Source organism: Euleptes europaea, chromosome 10 (genome assembly GCF_029931775.1).
Source record: "Euleptes europaea isolate rEulEur1 chromosome 10, rEulEur1.hap1, whole genome shotgun sequence".
Lineage (NCBI taxonomy): Eukaryota > Metazoa > Chordata > Lepidosauria > Squamata > Sphaerodactylidae > Euleptes > Euleptes europaea.
The window spans coordinates 17,872,190-17,896,878 of record NC_079321.1 but is presented as its reverse complement, the minus strand read 5'-3'; the positions used below and the strand labels follow the sequence as shown (position 1 = coordinate 17,896,878).

At 47.5% G+C, this 24,689-nt stretch overlaps 1 protein-coding gene across 2 annotated transcripts in view; it reads right to left on the bottom strand.

Annotated features, from left to right (window-relative positions):
* The window catches only part of FGF18 (fibroblast growth factor 18), a 115,742-nt gene that overhangs the window by 51,646 nt on the left and 39,407 nt on the right, over positions 1–24,689 (bottom strand). The window contains exons 1-2 of one of the 2 annotated variants that reach the window (XM_056856396.1): positions 22,466–22,513; positions 9,941–10,121 (exon numbers count right to left, since the gene is read on the bottom strand). In XM_056856396.1, the coding sequence (XP_056712374.1) occupies positions 9,941–10,121 (181 nt within the window). In that variant the 5' untranslated portion in view covers positions 22,466–22,513. Of the gene's footprint in view, positions 1–9,940; positions 10,122–22,465; positions 22,514–24,689 lie in introns of those variants that run through there. The other variant, XM_056856395.1, reaches the window with a different exon arrangement.

The following is a 24,689-nucleotide window of genomic DNA, read 5'->3' as shown; positions in this document are numbered from 1 at the left end:
TTGAGGAGGCTTATATGAAAGACTGGATGGACTCCTTTCAGAGTTTTCGGGAGGTCCAGTTCCACAGTAACCTCGTTGATTACTCTGGTAATGGGGAAAGGTCCCACATAACGGTCGCTCAGTTTTTTGCAGGGGCGAAGAGAGCGGAGGTTTTTGGTGGACAGATAGACTTGCTCCCCCACCTTGAGTTCCCATCCCGGAGACCGGTGTTTGTCTGCTTGTTCCTTGTACTTGCTTTTTGCCCTTTCCAGATTTTTGAGCAACCATGGCCAGGTGGATTTAACCACCTGAATCCACTCCTGAAGGTCAGGGGTAGACTGGAGCTCTGGCGAGACGGGGGCAGAACCGAAAGGGCCGAAATCCGTCCCGTATATAACTTGGAAGGGACTAAAGCCGGTAGAGGAATGAGGCGCATTGTTATACGCATATTCGGCAAATGGCAGCAGGTCGACCCAGTCGTCCTGGTGGAAATTTACATAGCAACGCAAATAACATTCTACCACCGCATTTACTCGTTCCGTTTGACCATCCGTTTGGGGGTGATAGGCGGAAGAAAGGCCCTGCTCTTCCACTCCCATTAACTTTAGGAAGGCCCGCCAGAATTTGGCAACAAACTGGACCCCCCGGTCGGAGAGGACCTTCCTCGGGATCGAGTGTAGCCTGAGGACGTGTGTGATGAACAGTTTAGCTAAGCCCTGGGCTGAAGGAAGGCCTGCACATGGAACGAAGTGAACCTGTTTGGAAAAGAGGTCTGTGATAACCCAAAGAACCGTTTTTCCCCGACTCGGAGGTAGGTCGGTGATAAAATCCATGGCGATGACTTCCCAGGGACGGGAGGGGCTCTCAAGCGGTTTGAGAAGCCCTGGGGGTTTTCCCATCCGTTTCTTGGCTGTGGCGCAGGTGGGGCAGCTGCGCACATACAACTCTACATCAGATCTCATACCGGGCCACCAGAATTGTCTTCGAACCAGGTGAAGCGTTTTTATGAAACCAAAATGACCCGCTAGCCTGGCACCATGTACAAGTCCCAATACTTCCTTGCGAAGAGAGGAGGGGACGTACAGTTTCCCCCCTTGCACCCACCAAGTGTTGGTACGTTCCAGGCCAGTGGGGAGGAGATGATGCTCCTCCTCCTGCAAGGAGGCGTCCCGGAGTCGCTGTTGGAAGGCTTCCGGAATGCCTTTGAGTGTAGGGGGGGTCTCCGGTGGTCGGGCTTGGGACCGGGTGGTGACGGCTAAGCTAGGAACTTCCCCTCGCTGCTCGGGAGTGAACAGGGAGTCGACTGGGCGATCGAAATCGTTGCGATACTGGGGAAGTCGTGACAAAGCGTCGGCTAGGGCATTTTCTTTGCCAGGGACATGTCTGAGAGTGAACCGGAACTTAGCGAAAAATTGGGCCCACCGAACCTGTTTGGCATTGAGTTTTCTAGCCCCCTTGAGGGCCTCAAGATTCTTGTGATCGGTACACACTTCGAATGGCAGTTCGGCCCCTTCCAAGAAGTGTCGCCATATGGTAAGGGCATGTTTGACCGCTGCTGCCTCCTTCTCCCAAATAGCCCAGTTGATTTCAGACTGGGAAAACTTCTTGGAGAAGTAGGCGCATGGTCTCAACCGTCCCCCCTCATCCCTCTGCAATAGGGCCCCGCCCATGGCTACATCCGAGGCATCCACTTGCACCACAAAAGGCTTGGTGCAATCTGGGTGAGCCAAAACGGGTTCGGATGAAAAAAGTAGCTTCAAACGTTCAAAAGCTCGCTGGCACTGGGGGGACCATTGCAAACGGGCTGAGGGAAGCGCGGCGCTAGCCCCCTTGTCCTTGGTACGCAACAGGGCAGTGAGGGGAAGCGCAACTTGGGCAAAGTTAGGAATGAAGTTCCGGTAAAAATTGGCAAACCCCAAAAACTGCTGAAGTTGGCGGCGGGTAGTGGGGGGTTCCCAGTCCTGCACTGCCTGGACCTTGGCGGGGTCCATTTCCAACCCCTGGTGGGAGATCACATACCCCAGAAATGTAATGGAGGGTTGGTGGAATTCACATTTGGACACCTTAGCATACAGTTTGTGCTCCCGCAGCCGCTGGAGCACCTCTCGCACTAAGCGCACATGGTCTTCCATGGTTTCAGAATAAATGAGGATGTCATCGAGAAATACCACCACCCCCCGAAACAGCAAATCATGCAAAACCTCATTAATTAATTGCATAAAGACACTCGGAGCCCCCGAAAGTCCGAACGGCATGACCAGGTACTCAAACATCCCAAAACAACTGGAAAAGGCCGTTTTGGGTTCGTCTCCTTCTTTGATGCGAATGCGGTGGTAGGCTTCTACCAAGTCCAGTTTGGTGAAGATTCGGCCCTCCTTTAATTGTGCTAGAAGGTCAGGAATAAGAGGGAGGGGGTAAGCATTAGACTGGGTGACTGCGTTCAGTCTGCGAAAGTCAATACACAGTCTTAAATCTCCCGTCTTCTTCTTTACAAAGAAAGCTGGGGCTGAATAAGGAGCCTTGGAGGGGCGTATGAAGCCCCTCGCCAGATTGACATCCAGATAGTCTCGCAACACTGTCTTTTCACTAGGGCTCATGGGGTAAACCTTTCCCTTAGACAGTTTGCCTTCCCCTACAATCTCGATGGCACAGTCCGTTTCTCTGTGGGGAGGCAGTTCGTCGCACTCTCTAACATCAAAAACATCAGTAAATTGCGAGTATTCAGAGGGTAATTGAGGAGAGATTGGGGCGGGGGACCCTACCAGTGCGGCGGCTGGAGTTCCGAGTACCCGTTCCTTGTCATGTAACCCACAGGGGTTTTCGGGGAAGGAAAGCATCCGTTTAACCCAATCAATGGAGGGATTGTGCCCCCTTAACCAGTTCATCCCTAACACCACAGGGGTTACAATAGGGGCGATGGTGAAATACAACCGTTCCCAATGTTCCCCCACGGACATAATCACGGCTGCAGTTCTGTGGGTCACAGGGCCCCGTTTAAAGTCACTCCCGTCCATTTGGGAAAAACGGAGGGGTCCCGGAAGCCGCTTGCGCCGAACACCCAACTTCTTGGCAGTTTCCTCATTTATCATGGTGCGGGCACACCCCGAGTCGACCAACGCGGGGACCTCTAATGGGGGACCCCCTTTGGGTAGGGACAGATGAACACGCACAAATACATTGTCCTCTTGGGCGCTTACCATCGGTGGAGCTCCTTGCACAACGATGGGGACGGTCTGCTGCGGAGCCCCCTCTACAGCAGACCGACGGCGTTTTTTGCCGGCTGTTCCCACTCTTCCTCCTCGCTGGAAGAGGGGGACGGGGTGGTGGCTTCCGGGGAGCCGTCCGAATCAAAGACGGTATTTGTAATCCGGGACCCCGATGGGACCGTAGAGTCGGATGCCCCATCCTGGGGGCGCGCGTGGAGAGCGGAGGGTGCGCCGGAGCGCCGGCCCAGTGGTCCACTTCTGCGGCGAGGCTGGCTGTCGGCGGCCGGTTTCGTCGGCTCGGCCTGGGTTTGGCGGGGAGGGGTCGGACGGCCTGAGCGAGAGGGGCATTGCGATGCAAAGTGACCCTTTCCCCCGCAGATCAGGCAGACGCCGGCTTCGAACCGCTTGCGGCGTTCCGCGGCCGAGAGGACCCCGCCACCCCCTTGCCGGAGTTCCCGGCCACGGTCACCCCGGGGCCTGGGGTCTCGCCCAATCCGTTGCTTGGACAAGTTCAGGAGTTGTTTGCGATTCTCGATGTCCGCAGCATGGCGAACCCAACCTTCCACATCCGGGGGGTTCCCTTGCATGAAGGCCCAATGTTGGAGATCTGGGTTGAGACCCTCCCTGAAACATTGTACCAAGGTAGCCTCACTCCAGTCCAGAATTCGGCTAGCCAGTGACTGGAACTCACTTGCATACTGCGCCACCGACTTAGTCCCTTGGCGCAGTTGCATCAGGGAGGCTTTAGCCCGCTCACCTAGAGTCGGGTCCTCAAAACGGTTTCGGAGTGCTACCATGAACTCGTCCAGGGTTCGCAGCACCGGCGAGCGGAGTTCATACTGCAACACCATCCAGGCAGCCGCCTCCCCTTGCAGTAAGGAAGCCACGTACTGCACCCGGGACTCCTCAGAAACGAAGGTTCGGCCTTGTTCCCGCATAAAAATGTCTACTTGGACCATAAAAAAGGTCAACTGGTCTCCCGACCCGTCATACGTGACTTTCAGGTCCCGACGGGCCGGGGGGGCAGGGGTTGCGGGCGGAACTACCGGGGCCCCATCTGGGGGAGCACCGGCTGGAGGTTGCAATTTCAGCGCATCTAGGGTCGTGGCCATCTCACCCATTACGCGTTGCATGATCTCCATCTGCTCCTGCATAGCCCGGCGGTCTTCCTGCCATTGCTTTCGTTCTTCCTCCATGAGGGCCTCTTTGCGGGCCGGGTCTCCTTCGAGTCCCGTGCTGGGGAAGGCCAACCGGCGATCCTTCGCCGCGGTCCGCGAGAGCGACCAGCCCTTGGGAGAGTCCAGCCAATAAGTAAGCCCCCGGGGACGTCCGTCCCGATCTTGGTCGGGGGCGCGACCCTTCGGTTTCTTTGGCTTGGCTCCCTCCTCTTTAGGGTCCGGCTTCTCCGGCTCGTCCGGTTCCTTGGGGGCATCGGGGTTAGGGGTGGTGTCCTCGTCGGCTGACATACTGTCCAAAGCGGTACAGCTGCAGTCCGGGAGGCAAGGACTTGCAACTTAATGTGAGAGATCCCCCTCTCTGAGTTTGCTTCTCCAAATCAGTTGCTCAGACGTTGATACAGAAACAATCAATTTATTGAAGCCTTCAGGAGATGAGACAGGCACAGGTAGAAAGTTGCAAGTGAGGGGCTATACGGGTTTACAGAATATATTGACTCCAGGGCACTGGGGCACTGGGGTTCACACTTATTGTTATGGGAAGTTACAAGCTTGGCATAATACAAAACATCAGACGGATCCCAGGAAGTCTGGTGCGGTTATCACACTTCCAAGGCCGCATCGGCCTGAGGGAGTACTGGCAGGAAGAACAGCGGGGGGGGGGAAGATACATGGGCCATCAGGCCTGGCGCCTGAGACCAGAAGGTGTGAACTGCTTTTACGAGTTCACTGATAACACAGCAGGTGATGGAAAGCAGAGACACAAAGACAGAGACCCTCACAGGAATCTACTTTCTTCCTAGCAGCTTTCTTGAACTATTTATATATTTACAAAATGTATACTTCACCTTTCTGCCCTCACAAGAACCACCAAGGCAGCTAACAATTACTCATCTGACTTTCCTGAAATGGAGGAGGGGAGAAACTGAGTTCCTTGGCAGAAGGGCGGCGGGGGGGGATTAAGATAGTTACAGATACTTTCAGTTGCTAATATAACTTGTGTCCATGACCTACTGCCGTGTTAAAGCCAGAAGCCACACATAAGATACAATGAAGGCATATCTTATCCAGCAATTCTATCCCAAATAGGCTTGCCAGTTGCCCAGTGGGGACGGACAAAAGCCCACCAATCCACCAGCTGCCTACCAACTGCGCAACATGCACACACACAACCTGTCAATGTCACTCAGACACTGTAGCAATCTCCACCAAACTCTATGGAAACCATAGAGTTTCAGCGAAGACTGCTAGAGTGTCCATGTCACTTCTGGGTAAACCCGAAAGTGACGTTGGTGAGTCACACGTCCACAGCCAGGCTCCTGCAAAGCTCCCACCAGTGGAACAGAAGGTCCTGGCAACCCTTATCCTAAACTCTAGCAATTTAACTCCACAATGTCCTGGGGAGTATACATCAACACAACTCTGGTTGCCAGCTCCATGTTGGGAAATACCTGGAGATTTTGGGGGTGGAGCCTGACAAGGGTGGAGTTTGGGGAGGAGGGGGACTTCAGTGGAATATAACGCCATCAAGCCCACCTTCCAAAGTGGCCATTTTCTCGAGGTGAACTGATCTCTGTCACTTGGAGATCAGTTGTAATAGCAGATCTCCAGCTACCACCTGGAGGTTGGCAACCCTACCCCGCTGCATAGGGTTGCTAAGTCCCTCTTTGCCACTGGCGGGAGGGTTTTGGGGCAGAGCCTAAGGAGGGCAGGGCTTGGGGAGGGGAGGGACATCAATGCCATGGAGTCCAATTGCCAAATCAGCCGTTTTCTCCAGGGGGACTGATCTCTATCGGCTGGAGATCAGTTATAATAGCAGGAATATCTCCTGCCACCACCTAGAGGTTGAAATGCAAAGACTATGCCATCAGGGTTGGCTCAACACATTAGCAATACAGCACAAGGCTCATAACACAACTCTATTTTCAAATAAATAAATTACAAGAACAAAAATAAGCACTAATGCTGCACAATAGCACGCCGTGCTTTCTATAATAATTGCTATTGTGCAGCATTAGTGCTTATTTTTGTTCTTGTAATTTATTTATTGCAAGAACAATTCCCCACTGCTGCACTGTCATTTTCCCAATGTTCTGGCCCTCACCTGACCATTCTGGTTTGAAGCTGAATTAAGTACCACACAGTCCTCTTTGGCGCACAGGAACTTTAAAGTTACCCTTTAAGCAGAGTATTGAAGCCTGATACTTTGAAACCGAATCTCACTGCCGTGAAATACAAATAAGCCCCTTTCCTACCTTAAGCAGCAAAAGCCCTGGAAGTGAACTGCACACAAAGAATGAACAAACAGTATAGAATATCCTCTTTTATTCTGTGAAGTGAAGATCTAGTGTTTCAAGACACACTCTGCTGTCTGTTCTATCTATACCATCAGTGTGAGATACCATGTAAAAGGTGTGTGTGTTTTTCCCCCTTAGGAATTTCCTCCCTTTTTTCTTTTAAACAATCACTGTCTGAAAAAGAATGAGTACATCTTATCAAACAGAATGTGAAAAGCAATGTCTTTAAGAGTGACAGAACAGTATAATTGATTAATAGGCAGGCCCTTTTCAATTAGTCTGTACTGACATTAATCTTCATCATATTTATGACGCTTTTCTAGGTGACCTAAAGAGACTTCAGAGATGTTAGGCAGCACAATGCTGTGAAATATTCTGAAAGTACTTAAGCAGCACTGGATGGACAGAGCAATTTGGTGCAAGTTTACACAAGAATAAGTCCCACTGTATTCAATAGGGCTTACTCCCAGGAAGCAGCCCAGCTTTACCCAGGTTTGTCAAAGCTTGGGAACTAAGCAGGGTTGGCCAGGTCAGTACTTGGATGGGAGAATGCTAAAGAAGACGAGGGTTGCTGTGCAGAGATAGGCAATGGCAAACCACCTCTGCTTGTCTCTTCCTTGGAATGCACCATGATAGGGTTGCCATGAGTCAGTTGCGACTCAATGGCACATGAGCAGCGGAGGCTAATCTGGTGAACTGGATTTGTTTCCCCACTCCTACACATGAAGCCAGCTGGGTGACCTTGGGCTAGCCACAGGTCTCTCAGCCCCACCTATCCCACAGGGTGTCTGTTGTGGGGAGGGGAAGGGAAGGTGATTGTAAGCCAGTTTGATTCTTCCCTAAGTGGTAGAGAAAGTCGGCATATAAAAACCAACTCTTCTTCTTCTTTTTATGCCCAGGTATGTGTGCGTTGGATTAATCTGATACTACAGGGGTCCCCAAATAGTTGTGAATTTCCTGCATTGTGCAGGGGGTTGGACTAGATGACCCTGGTGGTCCCTTCCAACTCAATGATTCTATTATTCTATTCTATGATCCCTGTGCATCAAACATTCAATGCTTGAACTCATGGGAACGCTCTTCAAATGTTTCAGGATGAACCTCTGGCGCTTAGTAGCATCAGCACTGCGATCGCCCTGTACGTTTTTTCAGAACTCCAGTATTTGGAATCGACACACCCAGTACGACAAAGCAGCAAATAGCTCTTAGTGATACAAGCAGAACAGGAAGAAGAAAAAGCTTGACCTAAACAGGTATCAGAGCAATCACCTCACGGTGGCTTCTCTAGCAGTTGGGATAATTTCTCCACTATGGGCGGAAACGCACGGTCGCTTTAGCCTCCTTTCTTCCCTGTTCCAGCCAGGATTCAGCCAGGATCGAACGCACGTTCGTGTGTTCGATCCTGGCTGAATCCTGGCTGGAACAGGGAAGAAAGGAGGCTAAAGCGACCGTGCGTTAATATCTCCTGGGACCGAGCCCACTGTTTACAAGCATCAGTGGCAGCAACAGTTATTTATGACCAACAGGACCCTGGCTTTCTCTTGGGCTGTACTCAGAGTATCATTCCAGACGCTTTAGCCTCCTTTATTCCCTGTTTCAGCCAGGATCGAATGCATGCATTTCGCTGAACGTGCGTTCGATCCTGGCTGAATCCTGGCTGAAACAGGGAATAAAGGACACTAACAGCCCATTCCTGAGCTGAGGCGTACGGGGACGGCGGGGAAGAGATGCAGCGGCGCCTCTTCCTAAGCCGCTCCCCGTATGCCGCTAAACAAAAAAAGCCGTTTTGCGGCTTTTTTTTTGTTCAACCGGGGACTTTCGCCCCATAGAGAATAGCGAGGCTGCGCCTGCTAAAAAGCAGGTGCAGCACCGCCATTCCCGGCGCCGGCGGAAGTGGACGAAAGGGGATAGGGAGCTACCTAACCAGTGGCTCCTCCCCCCAGCCCGCCCTGGAATGCCCCCCTGCGCCGGCATGGCCTCCCCACGCCATTGCCGGAGCCACGGAGAGGCCACGCCGGTGGGGGGAGGAGGTGCAGTCCCGTGGTGCTCGGCCGCCGCCGGGACTGGTCTCTCCGCCGGCGTGAATGCGTGCAAACGTGTGATTACATGCATTTACGCCGGCAGCGAGGTCACACCACCTCCTAACCACCTTCGGCCCCATTCTCAGGAATGGGCCGTAAAGCGACCGTGCGTTTTTGCCCATAATATCTCTCATCTTCGATATTTTTTCTTGCCCTATCACATTTCACAGTTGACATAAGAAACAGGTCATCATCTAATTGCCCAGTTGGACATGGGACATTGGTCCAGCAACGTATTAATTCATACTCCACATTTCGCAGATGACAGCGAGGCCAGTGAACCGCCTCACGCCACCGCTCCCCATCCTCATACTCTGTATCTCGCAATTTATTTATTTAGAAAATCCGTATGCAACCTCTGCAGAACTGCTTGCGGCAGCTGACAGTCAAAACAGTCAAAACCATTTAAATACAAATAATATCAATAAGAACAAATACAAACAAAACTGATAGAAACATTGCCAATAAAAACAACCAATAAAGCAAGACCGTATAAAAGCCATGGTTCATAAAACAGTCCACAGGCAAGGAGTAGGGAAGCCAGCTCCCGGTTGGGAAATACCTGAAGATTTTGGGGGTGGGGCCTGAGGAGGTGGGGTTTGGGGAGGAGAGGGCATAATACCATATAGTCCACCTTCCAAAGCAGCCATTTTCTCCAGGTGAACTGATCTCTGTTGCCTGGAGATCAAGTGTAATCCCAGGAGATCTCTATCCAGCACCTGCAGGCTGGCAGCCTTAGCTAGGAGCCAACCTTAAGACATCTGATATAGACAGAACCCCTTATTTAAAAGTGTGGGTGAAGAGAAATATTTCAGCCTGGTGCCTAAAAGAGAGTAAAGTAGGCCCCAGACAAGCGTAAAGGCAAGGCTATGGTAAGTAACTGTATAGTAGATAACAGCATTTTTTTCCATCAAGTCACAACTGACTTATGGCAACCCCATAGGGTTTTCAAGGCAAGAGATGTTTGGAGGTGGCTTGCCATTGCCTGCTTCCACATCATGACCCTGGAAGTCCAATACTACACATCATGACCCTGGAAATCCAAATACTAGCCTGGGTTGACCCTGTTTAGCTTCTCAGATCTGACGAGATCAGGCTAGCCCGGGCTATCCAGGTCAGGCACAAAGCAAGTCTCAAGCAGGAGGGTATTACGACGGCAAGGCGCCTCCACCACTATAGTAGATATCAGCAAATACACTTACCATATTTGTCCCCATCTTCTCCTTTGGCACTGATCCGTCTCCCTAGCACTTGGATATGTTTCCCACTTGTCCTACTGTACAGCTGATAGAGTCGAAGCTGCTTCCTGCTCACATCGTCTCGTGCTCGTGTTTGATTTTCCACATGTATCCGAAAGTCCACATTCTCTTCAGCGACAAACATCTAATTTAAAAAGTAAAAAGTGTATGGAGGGAGACTGTCAGTTGACGACATTATTTCCCCCCCATATGCAGAGTAGAAAACAGTGCTATGCTTATTCCGGCTTATCATCGCTCAGGAAGCCTGTACACATCATATTGGGTAAAGATTCAGAAGTATGCCAAAAATTAAATTCACACAAAATGTAAAATGGAAATTGTCGGGTTTCTGAACTACTGCAAATGTGTAATTAATACCCTTATACCACTCATTGTGCAAGAGCATATACTTTTGTGCAAGTACCCATGCAGTATAACGTATAGCAGGGCTTCTTAAACTTTTCCCACTTGCGACCCCTTTTCGCCCAAGAAATTTTTACGCGACCCGGGGTATATAGGTATATAAAATAGATATACAAATCAAACATTTACTGATAATAAATCACAAAGAAATTTATACCGTTGCCAAATTTTTCACGACCCCCACATTCAGTTACGTGACCCACAGTTTAAGAAGCTTTGACGTATAGCAGCGATCCACAGCATGGAGGTGAGGAGAATGACGTAAGCAGCCTTGGATGCCCTTTGGGGAGAAGGGCGGAGTATAAATGAAGGAATTAAATAAATAACAAAGAGCTTTTCTCCACTTCATCGGAAAAAGAGGCCCTTCAGAAGAGTCCAGGAGGCATCACCTTGGTGTCTGTGTAGAGTACCCCAAAAGAAACCGGCTGCCTCCATCATAGGGAGCAAGGAAGTCATGCTCTGCCGGTGGATATCCTCCCACCCAACAGAATACTACAATAATTTGTTCTGGAAAATAAAATAAAAGAATTAATAGAGAAGTCTAGGAAATATTGTCCAGAGAGGAATACAAGATTTAGGAAGAGCAGATATCTGAGGAACAAGAGAAAGACAGCTTTTAAGTGTGATGCCAAGTCTTACTGAGTAGAGTGAATTATAGAATTGACAAGCCTGGTAGGAGGAGGTTTGGGGACAAGAAACCAAGTTCAGTTTTCTGGATCATCACAACAAAAATAGCCATCGAGCAATTAGTCAAACTGTCAAGGCCAGAAGCAGTGAGAGATGGAAGAGATAAAGCAAAATAAGCAATACTGTTGTAAATCAACTGAACTGCCTTACTGCCAGGGATGCCAACCTCCAGGTACTAGCTGGAGATCTCCTGCTATTACAAACTGATCTCCAGCTGATAGAGATCAGTTCACCTGGAGAAAATGGCCGCTTTGGTAATTGGACTCTATGGCACTGAAAGCCTTCCCCTCTCCAAACCTCGCTTTCCTCAGGCTCCACCCCAAAAATGTCTAGGTATTTCCCAATCCAGAGGGTTTGGCAACCCTACTCTGGCAGGGGGTGCCCCCTCTTAGGCCATGGGCTCACTGGATCCAACCCTGTATGCTGTGCCTCCCATTTTTATATCTGTTAAATTTTACCATAATGTGGTAATTTGTAAATGATCATCATTAACAGACATTTGGGGCACTTGGGTTTTTCTCCTTATTTATTTTGAAGCAATTTGAAAAAGCACACAGAGATTGCTTTTCAGGCGACTTCCTCTATCTTAATATTGCCTACAGCATTTTGCTGGCCTGAATAATAAAAGCTATTTTGAAAAGTTTCTCCACTTTCCTGACATTTTCTCTTATAATGGAACTTATAGAGGGCCCAAAGGCTGGTGTTCTGACTAATCAGTATTGTCAGCAGTTTATCTTAAGCAATATTTTGGCCTTAGTTTTAAACTAAAATGAATGCAGTCAGAATCTATGTTTGCCACTTTGCGGGGGGGGGGGACGACCCCTTTTTCTCTTAGAGCCAAATTATATATGGCTTACCATTATATGCAATTTTTCCCTTAGATTTTCTTTCTTTTTAAAAAAAAACATGACTCTGGAAGCTTTAATCTGCTGTGGAGGACCAGCACAATAAGAAGAAATCCATTCCCCTCTGAGAGCTTTTCAACCTAACTTTTCCTCTAACTTGTTTTCTGTCATGCTGGTGTGGTGGTGGAGAAATTTAAGTACAAAAGAGCGTCATGTATCATTTGACCATTTAAGTAGGACACTAGACTTTCCTGTAGTAACACATAGTCACAAACTCTCTATAAAGATAACAAAAATATTATAATTTATCTGTGGCATCAATCATATTGCCTGTTATAGAACTGCTGTACAATTCCTATGGGGAATACAGACCAGATACAAACACGTGCATTTTAAAACACAGGATATATCTTTTCCACCCTTCAAGAGAGCTTTTTTTCTTTTCTCATGGTCCAAGCCAGGGACAACACATGGTTGAGAAGAATGCAAGATTATACTCTCCAGTTAGGGTTGCCAGGTCCTTCTTTTCTTCCGGCGGGAGTTTTTTGGGGCGGAGCCTGAGGAGGGCGGGGTTTGGAGGGACTTCAGTGCCATAGAGTCCAATTGCCAGAATGGCCATTTTCTCCAGGTGAACTGATCTCTATCGGCTGGAGATCAATTGTAATAGCAGGAGATCTCCAGCTACTACCTGGAGGGTTGAGCAAACCAAAAACAGCAACAATCCAAACAATTTAGGTGAAAAAAACAATATTATTTTGCATAAGCAATAGGGACTTAATTACAAGGATGAAACAAACTGTCATCACATGGGAGAAGGAACACAAAGAGAACCAAAAATATTGTTCTTCATTCGTGATAACAGACAAAATAAAGTCCTGATCCAACTCAGTAGAATAATGCGTGGTTCATGAGGTTTAGACAAATCCAATGTCCATGAACAGAAGCCCGGTTGTCTTTCTGTTTCGGCTAATATGTAGCCTTCCAGCTACTACCTGGAGGGTGGCAACCCTATCTCCAGTCGATATTCTGAAATGCATATTACCTAGCATTTGAGACATCAAGGTTTTGTGGCTGTGGGGTGGCTTTTTGGAATTAGCGGGTTGCGTTCAGCTTATTTCAAATATATACACCATGTTTAAAAGCCAATTGAGATTTCGTTTCTAAGTTCCAGATTCAAAACTGTTGCAAAGTATACCTGATCAAATTACAAGGAAGCTCATCCACCAAAACTCCTAATGGTTGTACAATTAGGACAGAATGCATCATGAAATCTTATTTTAACCTCCCACAACAAATCTACAGATGTTTTTACCTATGTGCATTCATTGTAATTTTCACTTTAAACTGCAAGGGTGATATTGGTCCAATGCCACATTAAATTGGTTTGGCCTCATTTATTTCTCACCTGTGGAGGTAAAGATATAGTTCCCTATACCTCTCCTTCAGGGAGGAAAATAGCTGAGAGGGCTGAGTAAAGAAATAATTGGCAGAGAAAAAGGCTAAGCAGCCTCTTTCTCCCCACCACCAAGATCCCAGCTTTCTAGAGGTGATTTTCCTTTTTTTTAAACACACACTACTGTGGGGGGGGGGGGGAGAATCAGGCAAGTATAATATGCAGCTTATTTCTCATAAAACCTCTGTCCCATAGCACAACCACAAACAAAAGCCATAAAGTTGTCTTTTTAAAAGCACTGATCCATAAGCAAACAATTTGACGCCCATCAATACAACGAATTTTAAGAACCACTGAACTGGGGAAAGAGCTTGCAGTCATTAAGAATTTCTCAGCCTTCCCCACACTGCCTCTGCCTTCCCCAGCGCTAGCATAAATTTTAAGCCCAGCCTAATTTACAGCTGTGGGGATGTGGAATGGTATAGTATAGCTCAATGTCTTCAGATCTCGGGGAAGCAAGGTCAGTACTTGGCTGGGAGACCACCAAGGAAGATTGCAGAGGAAGGCAGTAGCAAACCACCTCTGCTTTATCACTTGCCTTGAAAACCTTATGGGGGTCACCATAAATCGGCTGTGACTCGCTGGCACTTTATACACACACAACCGACAACCGCACTGTCTCCACCAGATGTGTGGCTGTGAATATTTCGTTACTGCCAACTTTGTTCCCTGAACAGAGGAATGTTTATAGCAGGGTCGCCAGGTCCCCCCTAGTCACTGGTGGGGATGGGAGGGGGTAGGGCTACCAGCTCCTGGTTGGGAAATTCCTGGAGTTTTGGCGATAAACCCCAGGGGAGGTCAGGGACCTCAGTGAAAGAAGGCAGTTAAGGGGAGATATGATAGAGGTCTATAAAATTATGCATGGTATGGAGTGGACGGAGAGAAGATTTTCTCCCTCTCTCATAATACTACAACCGTGCGGTCATCTGCTGAAGCTGGAGGGTGAGAGATTCAAAACTGATAAAAGGAATTTATTTTTTCACACAACGCAGAGTTAAATTGTGGAACTCCCTGCCCCAGGATATGGTGATGGCTGCCAACTTGGAAGGCTTTAAGAGGGGAGTGGACATGTTCATGGAGGAGAGGGCTATCCAGGGCTACTAGTCAAAATGAATACTAGCCATGATGATGCATACCTATTCTTGTATCAGAGGATCATGTCGAATATATTAGGAACTGTGGAACACAGGCAGGATGGTGCTGCTGCAGTCGTCTTGTTTGTGGGCTTCCTAGAGGCCCCTGGTTGGCCACTGTGTGAACAGACTGCTGGACTTGACGGGTCTTTGTCTGATCCAGCATGGCTTTTCTTATGATCTTATGTTCTAATGCCAAAGGCCATTTATGCAGGGTCAATTCTGCTTCTTGCTCAATGTTGATTTTTTAAATCCGACCTTTAAAATGACTATTCACGGTCATCCGATGCAAGAGGAGAAAGTCAAACAAATTCCACCACCCCCACTCGCCTGCTCCTTCCTTCCTTCGTTTGCATAGCCATTAGCAATAGTCTTTTGCATAGCTAAGCCTTCCTTCAGTACTTCCTTCATGCTTCCTTCAGTGAATGCTTCGATGCGGAGCGGAGCATATACAAAAGGTCGCGTTAAAGGGGCTCTTAAGAAATGTGAAGCAGGTATGCACCGGCTTTGCTGTGATGTCTGGAATGACGGTTCAGCATGAAGAAATAAAAAAAAAATGAGGGGCACTTCCGCCTGGAACACGCTGCTAATTACCAAGCATAAACGACCATAGAGTCCACCCTCCAAAGCATCCATTTTCTCCAAGGTAACTGATCTTTGTAATCTGAAGATGAGCTGTAATTCCGGGGGATCCCCAGGTCCCACCTGGAGGCTGGCATCCCTATTTTGTAGACAGCAAACTACTGGCTTCAGTGACACCGTCACATAGCCAAATCTTATTACCTACATGGTATCCAGATCTGATCACATTCACTAGGTAACCTAGGGTTGCCAACCTCCAGGTGGTAAGTACAGATAAGGCTAATGCTTTCAAAGTCAATCACTGTCACAAATCAGTACAAATATATCACAATTTTATCACAATGTAGTGCATACAGTGTAGTGAAAGACAAACAACACACAATTCTATATACAATCCTATTTTAACAATCCTACAAGGTATATATCTCTACAATCCCACTATGAGTAATCTTCATAGAGGAATAATAAGAAAGCAAGATGTTCACAGTCCCATATGGGTAAAGTCCAATATTGTAGAAGTCTTCTTAGAAGAATAATGAGGGGGACGATCGTTTCCGTTCTTCCTCAGCCCCTTTCAGATGAGGTCAGATTGTATGTATTCAAATATCATTTCTATTCTCCCGATGGGTTGAAAACGCAGCAATGCCTAGTATAATTCTGATATTCCTTGCAAGGATATTATATCTTCAGTGCATAGTTGCACAGATGCTTGTAGCCGTTCCCGGAGGGATATAAACTTGTGACTTGACGGCACTTTCTACTACAAATATAGATAGCTTTGTAAAGTTCCTGAGCTGCAGAGAAGTTCCATTTAAAGGGCCTTTTTTTAAAAAATGCACTTTTTTTACATCTGTCTGATACACTGGAAATACATCTTACCTTTCAGCCACTGAGCCAGCCTTTGCAATTCCCTTCGTGATTCTCCAAACTCATAAAGTTACCTTGATAAAGTCAACAACAAATATCTAAGATGAGTTCTTTCCCAGTTGTTGAAAGAAAGCTAATCACTGTTTTGTTTCCTTGGTTTTGGCAAAAGTCCACTTTGCCAATTAGAAAAGTGGCAAGACCACCACCAGAGTAGTATTTTTTTAGGCATGTGTTGAAATGTAACACACTATTATTTGCTGTTGCCTCTCCCTGTCTTTACTGAAAAATCTGTCATCTGCCAAGTAGTTAGATTCCGGCCATAGCTTAACTGGGACAGATGCGCCCTCCTTTAAAAATGACGTTTTCTTTCCTTTGTAAGCGTTGTTACAACACACGCATTCACACAAAGCCCTTTGGAATCATACCATTTCCCATTAGTATATCATGTTACAATACCACAATATGAGGGCAAGAAAATAAAGCGGTTAGACTGATAAATTAGAAGCTGAAAGCCAAGATTCTAACCACCACGAAGCCATGAAATTATCTCAGCCTAACCAGACCTGCAAGTGAGCTAAGGTGGAAGAGTAGGGTGGCCAACCTCCAGGTACTAGCTGGAGATCTCCTGCTATTACAACTGGGGTTACCAAGTGCCTGGTGGTGGTGGGCGAAACCCCGCCAAACCACCCAGCTATGGGTTGGCAGGCAAACGTGCACGCTTGCCTGCACACCGCGCCACATCACTTCCAGTTTACACCCAGAAGCACCACATCGCAATGGGTCTTTTACCACTCAAACTCCCAGTTTGAGTGGTAAAAAGCCCCTTGCGATGCGGCGCTTCTGGGAGTAAACCGGAAGCGACGCGATCGCTTCAGCATGGTCGCGCACAGACAATCCCTGCCTCAGCTCCACCCCAAAAACTCCCGTTGGAAGAGAGGGTAGGCCTGGCAACCCAATTACAACTGATCTCCAGCAGATAGAGATCAGTTCCCCTGGAGAAAATGGCCACTCTGGCAATTGGACTCTATGGCATTGAAGTCCCTCCCCTCCCCAAACCCTTCCCTCCCCAGGCTCTGCCCCAAAAACCTCCCACCAGTTGCAAAGAGGAACCTGGCCACCCTATGGAGGGGGGACCCCCATGTGTACCTCATTGAGCTCTTTGCAGCAGCATACTTCTTGGTATGGTGACCCAAAAGTCCAAATTTACTTGGTATGGTGACCCATCCAGGGCTGGCCCAAGGTTTTTTGGTGCCCAAGGCAAACTATGACCTTGGCACCCATCTAGTTCAGCATTCTATTTTCTACAGTGGTTTTTTTCTTTCTTCCTCCTTGAGTTTTAATTTGGTACTAAAATGTAAATGTTACCAACTATTGGCATATGAACTTACAGCATTTTAGCCTGATTTTTGTAATGGCCTTTGACCATATGCAATAAACTTGAACCTTGAAACCTGACCACCCTTTCCTCCTCCATAACCCCTCTAACCGCCCCCCTAAGATTCTAATAAACTAGCAACCATCAGGACATGTTTTACTTGATCAACATGTATAAGTGGTGAAGAAAAATACCAACATATGATATGGAAGATACTGCTTCCAGGGTCAGATCTTGGTTTCCAAAATACAAAAGAGAGCAATGGAAAAGGCAGGGGTAGCCATTCGGGAGGGCTGGCCCGCAACATACATTCAGAGGATTCGCAACCCACACTTGGTTCCTGACCTACAGGTTGGGAAACACTGCTTTAGAGGAAGGTGCAATGAACAATGGCAACAAGGGGCGAAAACGCATGGTCGCTTTAGCCTCCTTTATTCCCTGTTTCGCCCTGACCTGGATGGCCCAGGCTAGCCTGATCTCGTCAGATCTCAGAAGCTAAGCAGGGTCAGCCCTGGTTATTATTTGGATGGGAGACCACCAAGGAATACCAGAGTTGCTGTGCAGAGGAAGGCACTGGCAAACCACCTCTGTTAGTCTCTTGCCATGAAACCCCCCCCCCCAAAAAAAGGGGTCCCCATAAGTCGGCTGCGACTTGAAGGCACTTTACACACACACATTCCCTGTTTCAGCCAGGATTCAGCCAGGATTGAACGCATGCATTTCGCTGAACGTGCGTTCGATCCTGGCTGAATCCTGGCTGAAACAGGGAAGAAAGGAGGCTAAAGCGACCATGCGTTTTCGCCCAAGGACACTAGGTCAACTAAAAAGAGCTTTACCCTATACATGGCATACTATACAACTAGGATGCATCGTTCATAATCTCTAATGAGTCTGCTGTGGTAATGCCATCCCCTTATTGAATACTCAGGACCCCGGAAGGCGGTGTCGTCCTGCTGTAAGATTTCTTCTCACCGTTGATGGTTTTTTGAATCTCTTTGGAGCCAACCTGGAAACTAATTTGAGTTACTCTGCTACATAATTGATTGGAGTGCTTTGGGGTAAGTGAAATTCAATGATGTTCCCTTGAAAAAGTCTTTGTTAATGCAGTCTAAGTAAAAAGCACTTAGGGGGATGAAACTGAAATTGAACAGGAAGAAGGGGATTGACGATTGGGTCAAACCACTCTCCAGCTGCCAGGCTTCGGAAACATGAGAGGGGACAGAGATGGAAGGTCACTCTGGAGAAAGAAGAAGGCAATGGGTCCCCTGCAAGAACTCTGCCACATTCAGAACAGGGAGGCAATCCCAGCACTTGCTTTATTTTATCGTACTGGACCAAGAACAGATTTGGACACATCGACAACTTAGGTAATACAATGACCTAATTCAATCTTCTGCACTTAAGCCTATTAATATAGTATTTTTCCTGGATATTAAAAAGAATAGTACTGATATTCCCAGAGGTTAGTAACAACATATTTCATCTTTCATTCTCTTTGTAATCTGGCTTTGTGTGTGTTTCCAAAACCATGTGAACCCACTTTACAGTGAATCCTTGCAAACGTTTGACTGATCCAGCACCATAAATTGGCTTGGTTATTAAATGACACTCATAATAACATTGTGGTATTGCCAGGTAAACCTTGTCATGGGGTCTAGCCAAGAAAGCACAAATTAGCAACATATGATTGGCTGGTTCGAAAGAAGAGCTCAAACTCCAATGGTCCTGATGCCGTTCATATGCTGCAATTTTGTTTTAATTTAAAACCCCATTTTCATTCCAAGACAGTTTCGCCCAACTATGCTGAAGGGTTTTGAAGATCATAAATGACAAAATGAGGCCTTGGGTGTCAAGAGACCACCGTAGGAATGGAAAGCACCTTTGTGTATGCAGGGGTAGAAGGTGAGAAGCCTTCATTTCCCTCTCTTATCTAAGAGCCAGTGTGGTGTAGCGGTTAAGGTGCTGGACTAGGATCTGGGAAACCCAGGTTCGAATCCGCACACTGCCATGGAAACTTGCTGGGTGACCTTGGGCCAGTCACACACTCTCAGCCTCGACCTTTAGTGCTTGGAGGAAAGACCTCCAAGGAAGACCAGGGGAGTGACACGGAGGCAGGCAATGGCAAACCACCTCTGAATGTCTCTTGCCTTAAAAACCCTATGAGGTTGCCTTAAGTCAGCTGTGACTTGATGCAAAAAAAAAAAAAAACCCTGCAGCCCTCTGCATAATGGCTCCAAGGGGCACATCAGAGCTCCTTCTCAGGGGCTGTGGGGGGCATGCTGTAACTTGCCCTACACTATGTGCAAGCAGAAGCAACCTCCGCTTCCACAGCAGCATCAGCAGAGGTCTTCGTGATTCGGAGGTAGGGTTGCCAACCTCCAGGTACTAGCTGGAGATCTCCTGCAATTGATCTCCAGGCAACAGAGATCAGTTCCCCTGGAGATACCCCGTTGAAGTCCCTTCCCATCCCAAACCCTGCCCTGCACACTAGGCTCATTCGAAGGGTGGCCCTTCACCCCATGCAAGGTGCATGAGCAGGTGCAGCTGTTGAACCTGCTCCTGTCTCAGCCCAGGGGGGGAAATATGTGTGGCGACCACCCAGCTGGCCACCTGCTTCCTGAGCCCCAGAGAAGGCATACATGCATGGCACCTGCTGTGCCACCAAAGCTAGAAGTGGCAGGCACCAGTGGCACCAGGATCTTGCATGTTCTTTCTCTTCTCTCCCCCTCCCACCCATCAGGAGGACCACCAACTCCATCCTAGAGCATCCTGCCCCTGATGCTCTATGGCTATAGGGTTGCCGGGTCCCTCTTCTCCACTGACAGGAGGCTTTGGGGGTGGAGCCTGAGGAGGGCGGGGTTTGGAGAGGGGACTTCAATGCCATAGAGCCCAGTTGCCAAAGCGGCGATTTTCTCCAGATGAACTGATTTCTATCAGAAGAGATCGGTTGTAATAGCAGGAGATCTCCAGCTAGTACCTGGCAGTTGGCAACCCTATGTGGCTAAGACTGCTCCCGGCCAGGATCTTTGGGTCCAAGCAACGGGTTCTTAGAAGAAGTATTTCCAAAAGCAATACTAATTTTATTCAGAAATGTGATACAGTTGGAATCTGACATCAATAGTTCAAGTCTGGCCATTTCAGCACAATTTTCTTTTGGAAGGATTTCTTTTAAGTTACTTTGCTCCAAGCAAGTCAAACGGGATTGTCATAATCAGTCTCAAATATGATCCCAGTGCCAAAGAGAGAGGAGCCTCCCAAGAATAAGCATCCCTGTTGGAGAAGTAGTTCTTGTTCCATGAGTTTTGTTTGTTGCACATAGGGTTGCCAGTTCTGGGTTGGGATATACCTGGATATTCTGGGGGTGGAGCCTGAGGAGGATGGGGTTTAGGGATGGGAGGGGCTTCAATAGGATATAATGCCATAGAGTCCACTTTCCAAAGCAGCCATTTTCTCCAGGTGAGCTGATCTCTGTCTCCTGGGAATCAGTTGTAATCCCAGGAGCTCTTCAGCTACCACCTGGTGGTTGGCAATCCTAATAAGGTATAATGCCATAGAGTCCACCTTCCAAAGCGGCCATTTTCTCCAGGTGAACTGATCTCTGTTGCCTGGAGATCAGTTGTAATAGTGGGAAATCTCCAGCCACCACCTGGAGTTTGGCAACCCCAGCTGCACGGCTTCTTCTACGGTGTCTGGAACTGGGCAGCAGCAGCAGCAGAGGGTTTATACTGATTTCTGAAAAATTGTTACATAAACGTAGGAGATGGTAGAGAACTAGAAACTTGATCATGCTTTGCTAGATTTTATAGTAAACAGAAGAAATTGAAGACAAAAGTAGGGTTTCTGAATTCCAGGTGGGCCCTGCTATTACAACTGATCTCCAGCCAATAGAGATCAGTTCGCCTGGAGAAAATGGCCGCTTTGGCAACTGGACTCTATGGCATTGATGTTCCTTCCCTTCCCAAGCCCTGCCCTCCTCAGGCTCTGCACCAAAAATCTCCAGGATGGTATTTCCCAACATGGAGCTGGCAACTCTATTGAAATTGCATAATCAGTATCTCATTCTTACTGAACACATGAAGCTGCCTTCTATTGAATCACACCATTGGTCCATCAAGTTCCGTATTGTCTATTCTGACTGGCACTGGCTCTCTAGGGTCTCCCTTAGAGGTCTTTCACATCACCTACTAGCTGATGCGAATCACCTAGTAGGTGATGTGTAAGATCTCTAATGGAGGTAGGGTTGCCAGGTCCCTCTTTGCCACTGGTGAAGTGGCCATTTTCTCCAGGTGAATTGATCTCCATCAGCTGGAGATCAGTCATATTAGCAGGAGATCTGCAGCTAGTACCTGGAAATTGGCAACCCTAAATGGAGGTCTAATGGCTGTTGTACTTTGGTCACATTATAAGAAGACAAGACTCATTGGAAAAGACAGTAATGCTAGGAAAAGTGGAAGGTAGCAGGAAAAGAGGAAGACCCAACACGAAGCCACAGCCCTCAGTTTTCAAGATCTGAGCAAGGCTGTTAACGACAGGACATTTTGGAGGACACTGATTCATAGGGTCACCATATTTATGCACTTCACATACACACTAGCTGATTCTTTTAGCTGGAGATGCCAGGGATTGAACCCAGCACCTTCGACATGCAAAGCAGACGCTCTATCCTTGAGCCATGGCCCCTCCCCTCTCATCCCTCTCCAGGATTCTATAAGCATTCAGGGACTTGGAAATCAAAGAAACATATCATCTGCATTAATATGTTCTCTTACTATGCTTGGCCAGGGAACATGGACTTAAAAAAATTAATGGACATTACAACTTGCCCATGTCATGAATGGAAGCTTTAAGTGGGCTCAGCTCTACGAAGGTAGAGCCTCTGCTTGGCATGCAGAAGGTCCCAGGTTCAATCCCCGGCATCTCCACTTAAAGGGACCAGGCAGGTAGGTGATGTGAAAGACCTCCGCCTGAGACCCTGGAGAGCTGCTGCCAGTCTGAGTAGACAATACTGACTTTGATGGACCAAGGGTCTGTTTCAGTATAAGGCAGCTTCATGTGTTCATGTGAAGGTATAAATTTTAGTCCAACCATTAACTGGTACACATAATGAAAAAATGAGTACTGTACCTGCTAAATAGGTACAGTTTGAAGGTATGTAATAGGAATGGGGAGACATCATGGGGTTGGCAATGCCGGGGGCTTTGGGGTGACTTGTAGAGAAGGAAAGGCACTAGTGACTCCCTATAATAAAAGAAGAAAGAGAGCTCACATCAACCGATGGCTCTTTCAAGTGACCATCTCATCAGACAGAAATATCCCAATCAAGTAACATCTACAAGGTACACAGAGTTGCTAACCTCCAGGTACTAGCTGGAGATCTGCTATTGCAACTGATCTCCAGCCAATAGAGATCAATTCACCTGGAGAAAATGGCCGCTTTGGAAATTAGACTCTATGGCATTGAAGCCCCTCCCTTTCACCACCCTCCTTAGGCTCCACCCAAAAAACCTCCCACCAGTGGCAAAGAGGGACCTGGCAACCCTAAAGGTACATTTCTGCATGATGGAATATCTTCATCAGATCTGGGGACATGAATGCAGGCTAAATAAGGATCTGATTCTCCAAAATAAGGCCACCGCCCCCCCCCCCAAAGAAACTGCATTTGCTAGAGAAGGAGGAAGAAAGCTGAAATGAAACATAAATGCTAGATAGATAACATTTTACAGCACTAAAAAGCAAGGGGGGAGAGAAAGAGTGACACAGTTTAAAACAAACAAAACAGGAATCCCTCTTGTTGACTGGAAAAGACTGGATTCCCACGATCCCCAAGGTCATTTAAGGATTATGTGCTCGCTGTTGTGTGTGTCAGAGGGAGAGCACCTATGAATTCTGATTTCGGAAAACTGCAAAGAGTTAATTTGTGTAGCTTCACACTGGCCAGACAGAATGTGAATAAGCTAATGTTAAGAGCTCCAAGACCTCTGCACAGTTCTCCATGAAATTCTCCCTAATATACAAAGTACCTATTTATTACTGCGCTAATATTTCTCTCTCTCTCTCTTTTTTTTTTAAATTGGAAAGCACGTAAGAATAAACTGGACTGACAAAGTTGCACTGTTTATTCATTTACGCAGCGTACCCCAGGACCCTTTCTCTGAAAGGAGGTAATGGGACACTCCCCCAGGAGAGTTTGACATAGCCACCCAGATGGCTTCTTCTTCTTGAAGCGTCCCTATGGCTTCTTGGTTCTGCTAGGCATAGGGTTGCCAGGTCCCTCTTTGCCACCGGCAGGAGGTTTTTGGGGCGGAGCCTGAGGAGGGTGGGGTTTGGGGAAGGGAGGGACTTCAATGCCATAGAGTCCAATTGCCAAAGCGGCCATTTTCTCCGGGGGAACTGATCTCTAACGGCTGGGGATCGGTTGTAATAGCAGGAGATTTCCAGCTAGTACCTGGAGGTTGGCAACCCTAGCTAGGCACGATACAGTTTGCCAGCTGAAACACCCAGGCTTACCCATCCCCCAATTTGTTTTGCTCACCCTGATACCACAGCAACGCCTGGGTCTAGGGTCCCTCCACATCCCCCCAATTGGCCTTGTATCGATAGCCAAACTCTGACAAAACCTCCAATAACGGACCCAAGCACCATTACCAGAACTATAGTAGCTTTACAAATTACCACACCAGACAGTTCTGCATACTTGAGGGGTAAATGATATGGGGGCACTCCCGAAACACATCTGTATGCTGAAACCATGCAAACAACACTGCAGAACAGCAGAGATACAAAGCACGACATTATGCATATCCAACTAAACATGGTTTCCTAATCTCATATGCATGCTACCTTCAGATCAACTGGAAAAAATGACTGAGGGTGCACTTTTAGGCACAGTTATTCAACAGGGTTACAACTGAATACATATAGGGATTGTTCAGAATAGCTTTTACCTCCCTCCGGTTTCAAACCATGCCAACAGCTTGGATAGCAGGATGTTACTCCCGAACACCATGGGCCTCTCGCCTATGTATTTGTGGGGCCGTTCCAGAGGACCTTATTCTGTCCTCTTTATACAGAGCCCAGACTTAAATTCCTCCCAGCGATTCTAAAGGGCCTAAATCCTTCTCCAGATCCAGAGAAGCCGCTCTTTTTGCTATCAGACACCAATCCTGATGTTTCCTACAAAGTGTCACTCTTTGCTTTAGCAGCTAAGAAAATCCGAGCTAAAGCTGTTTTTAATCAGGTATCTTAACATATTTAAATATTAGTTTCTTGTGGGTCAGACTGATTTAAAGTTATTTTAATGTTATTTTATATTTTAATGTTATTTTAATGTTTTGTATGGTGGATTGTG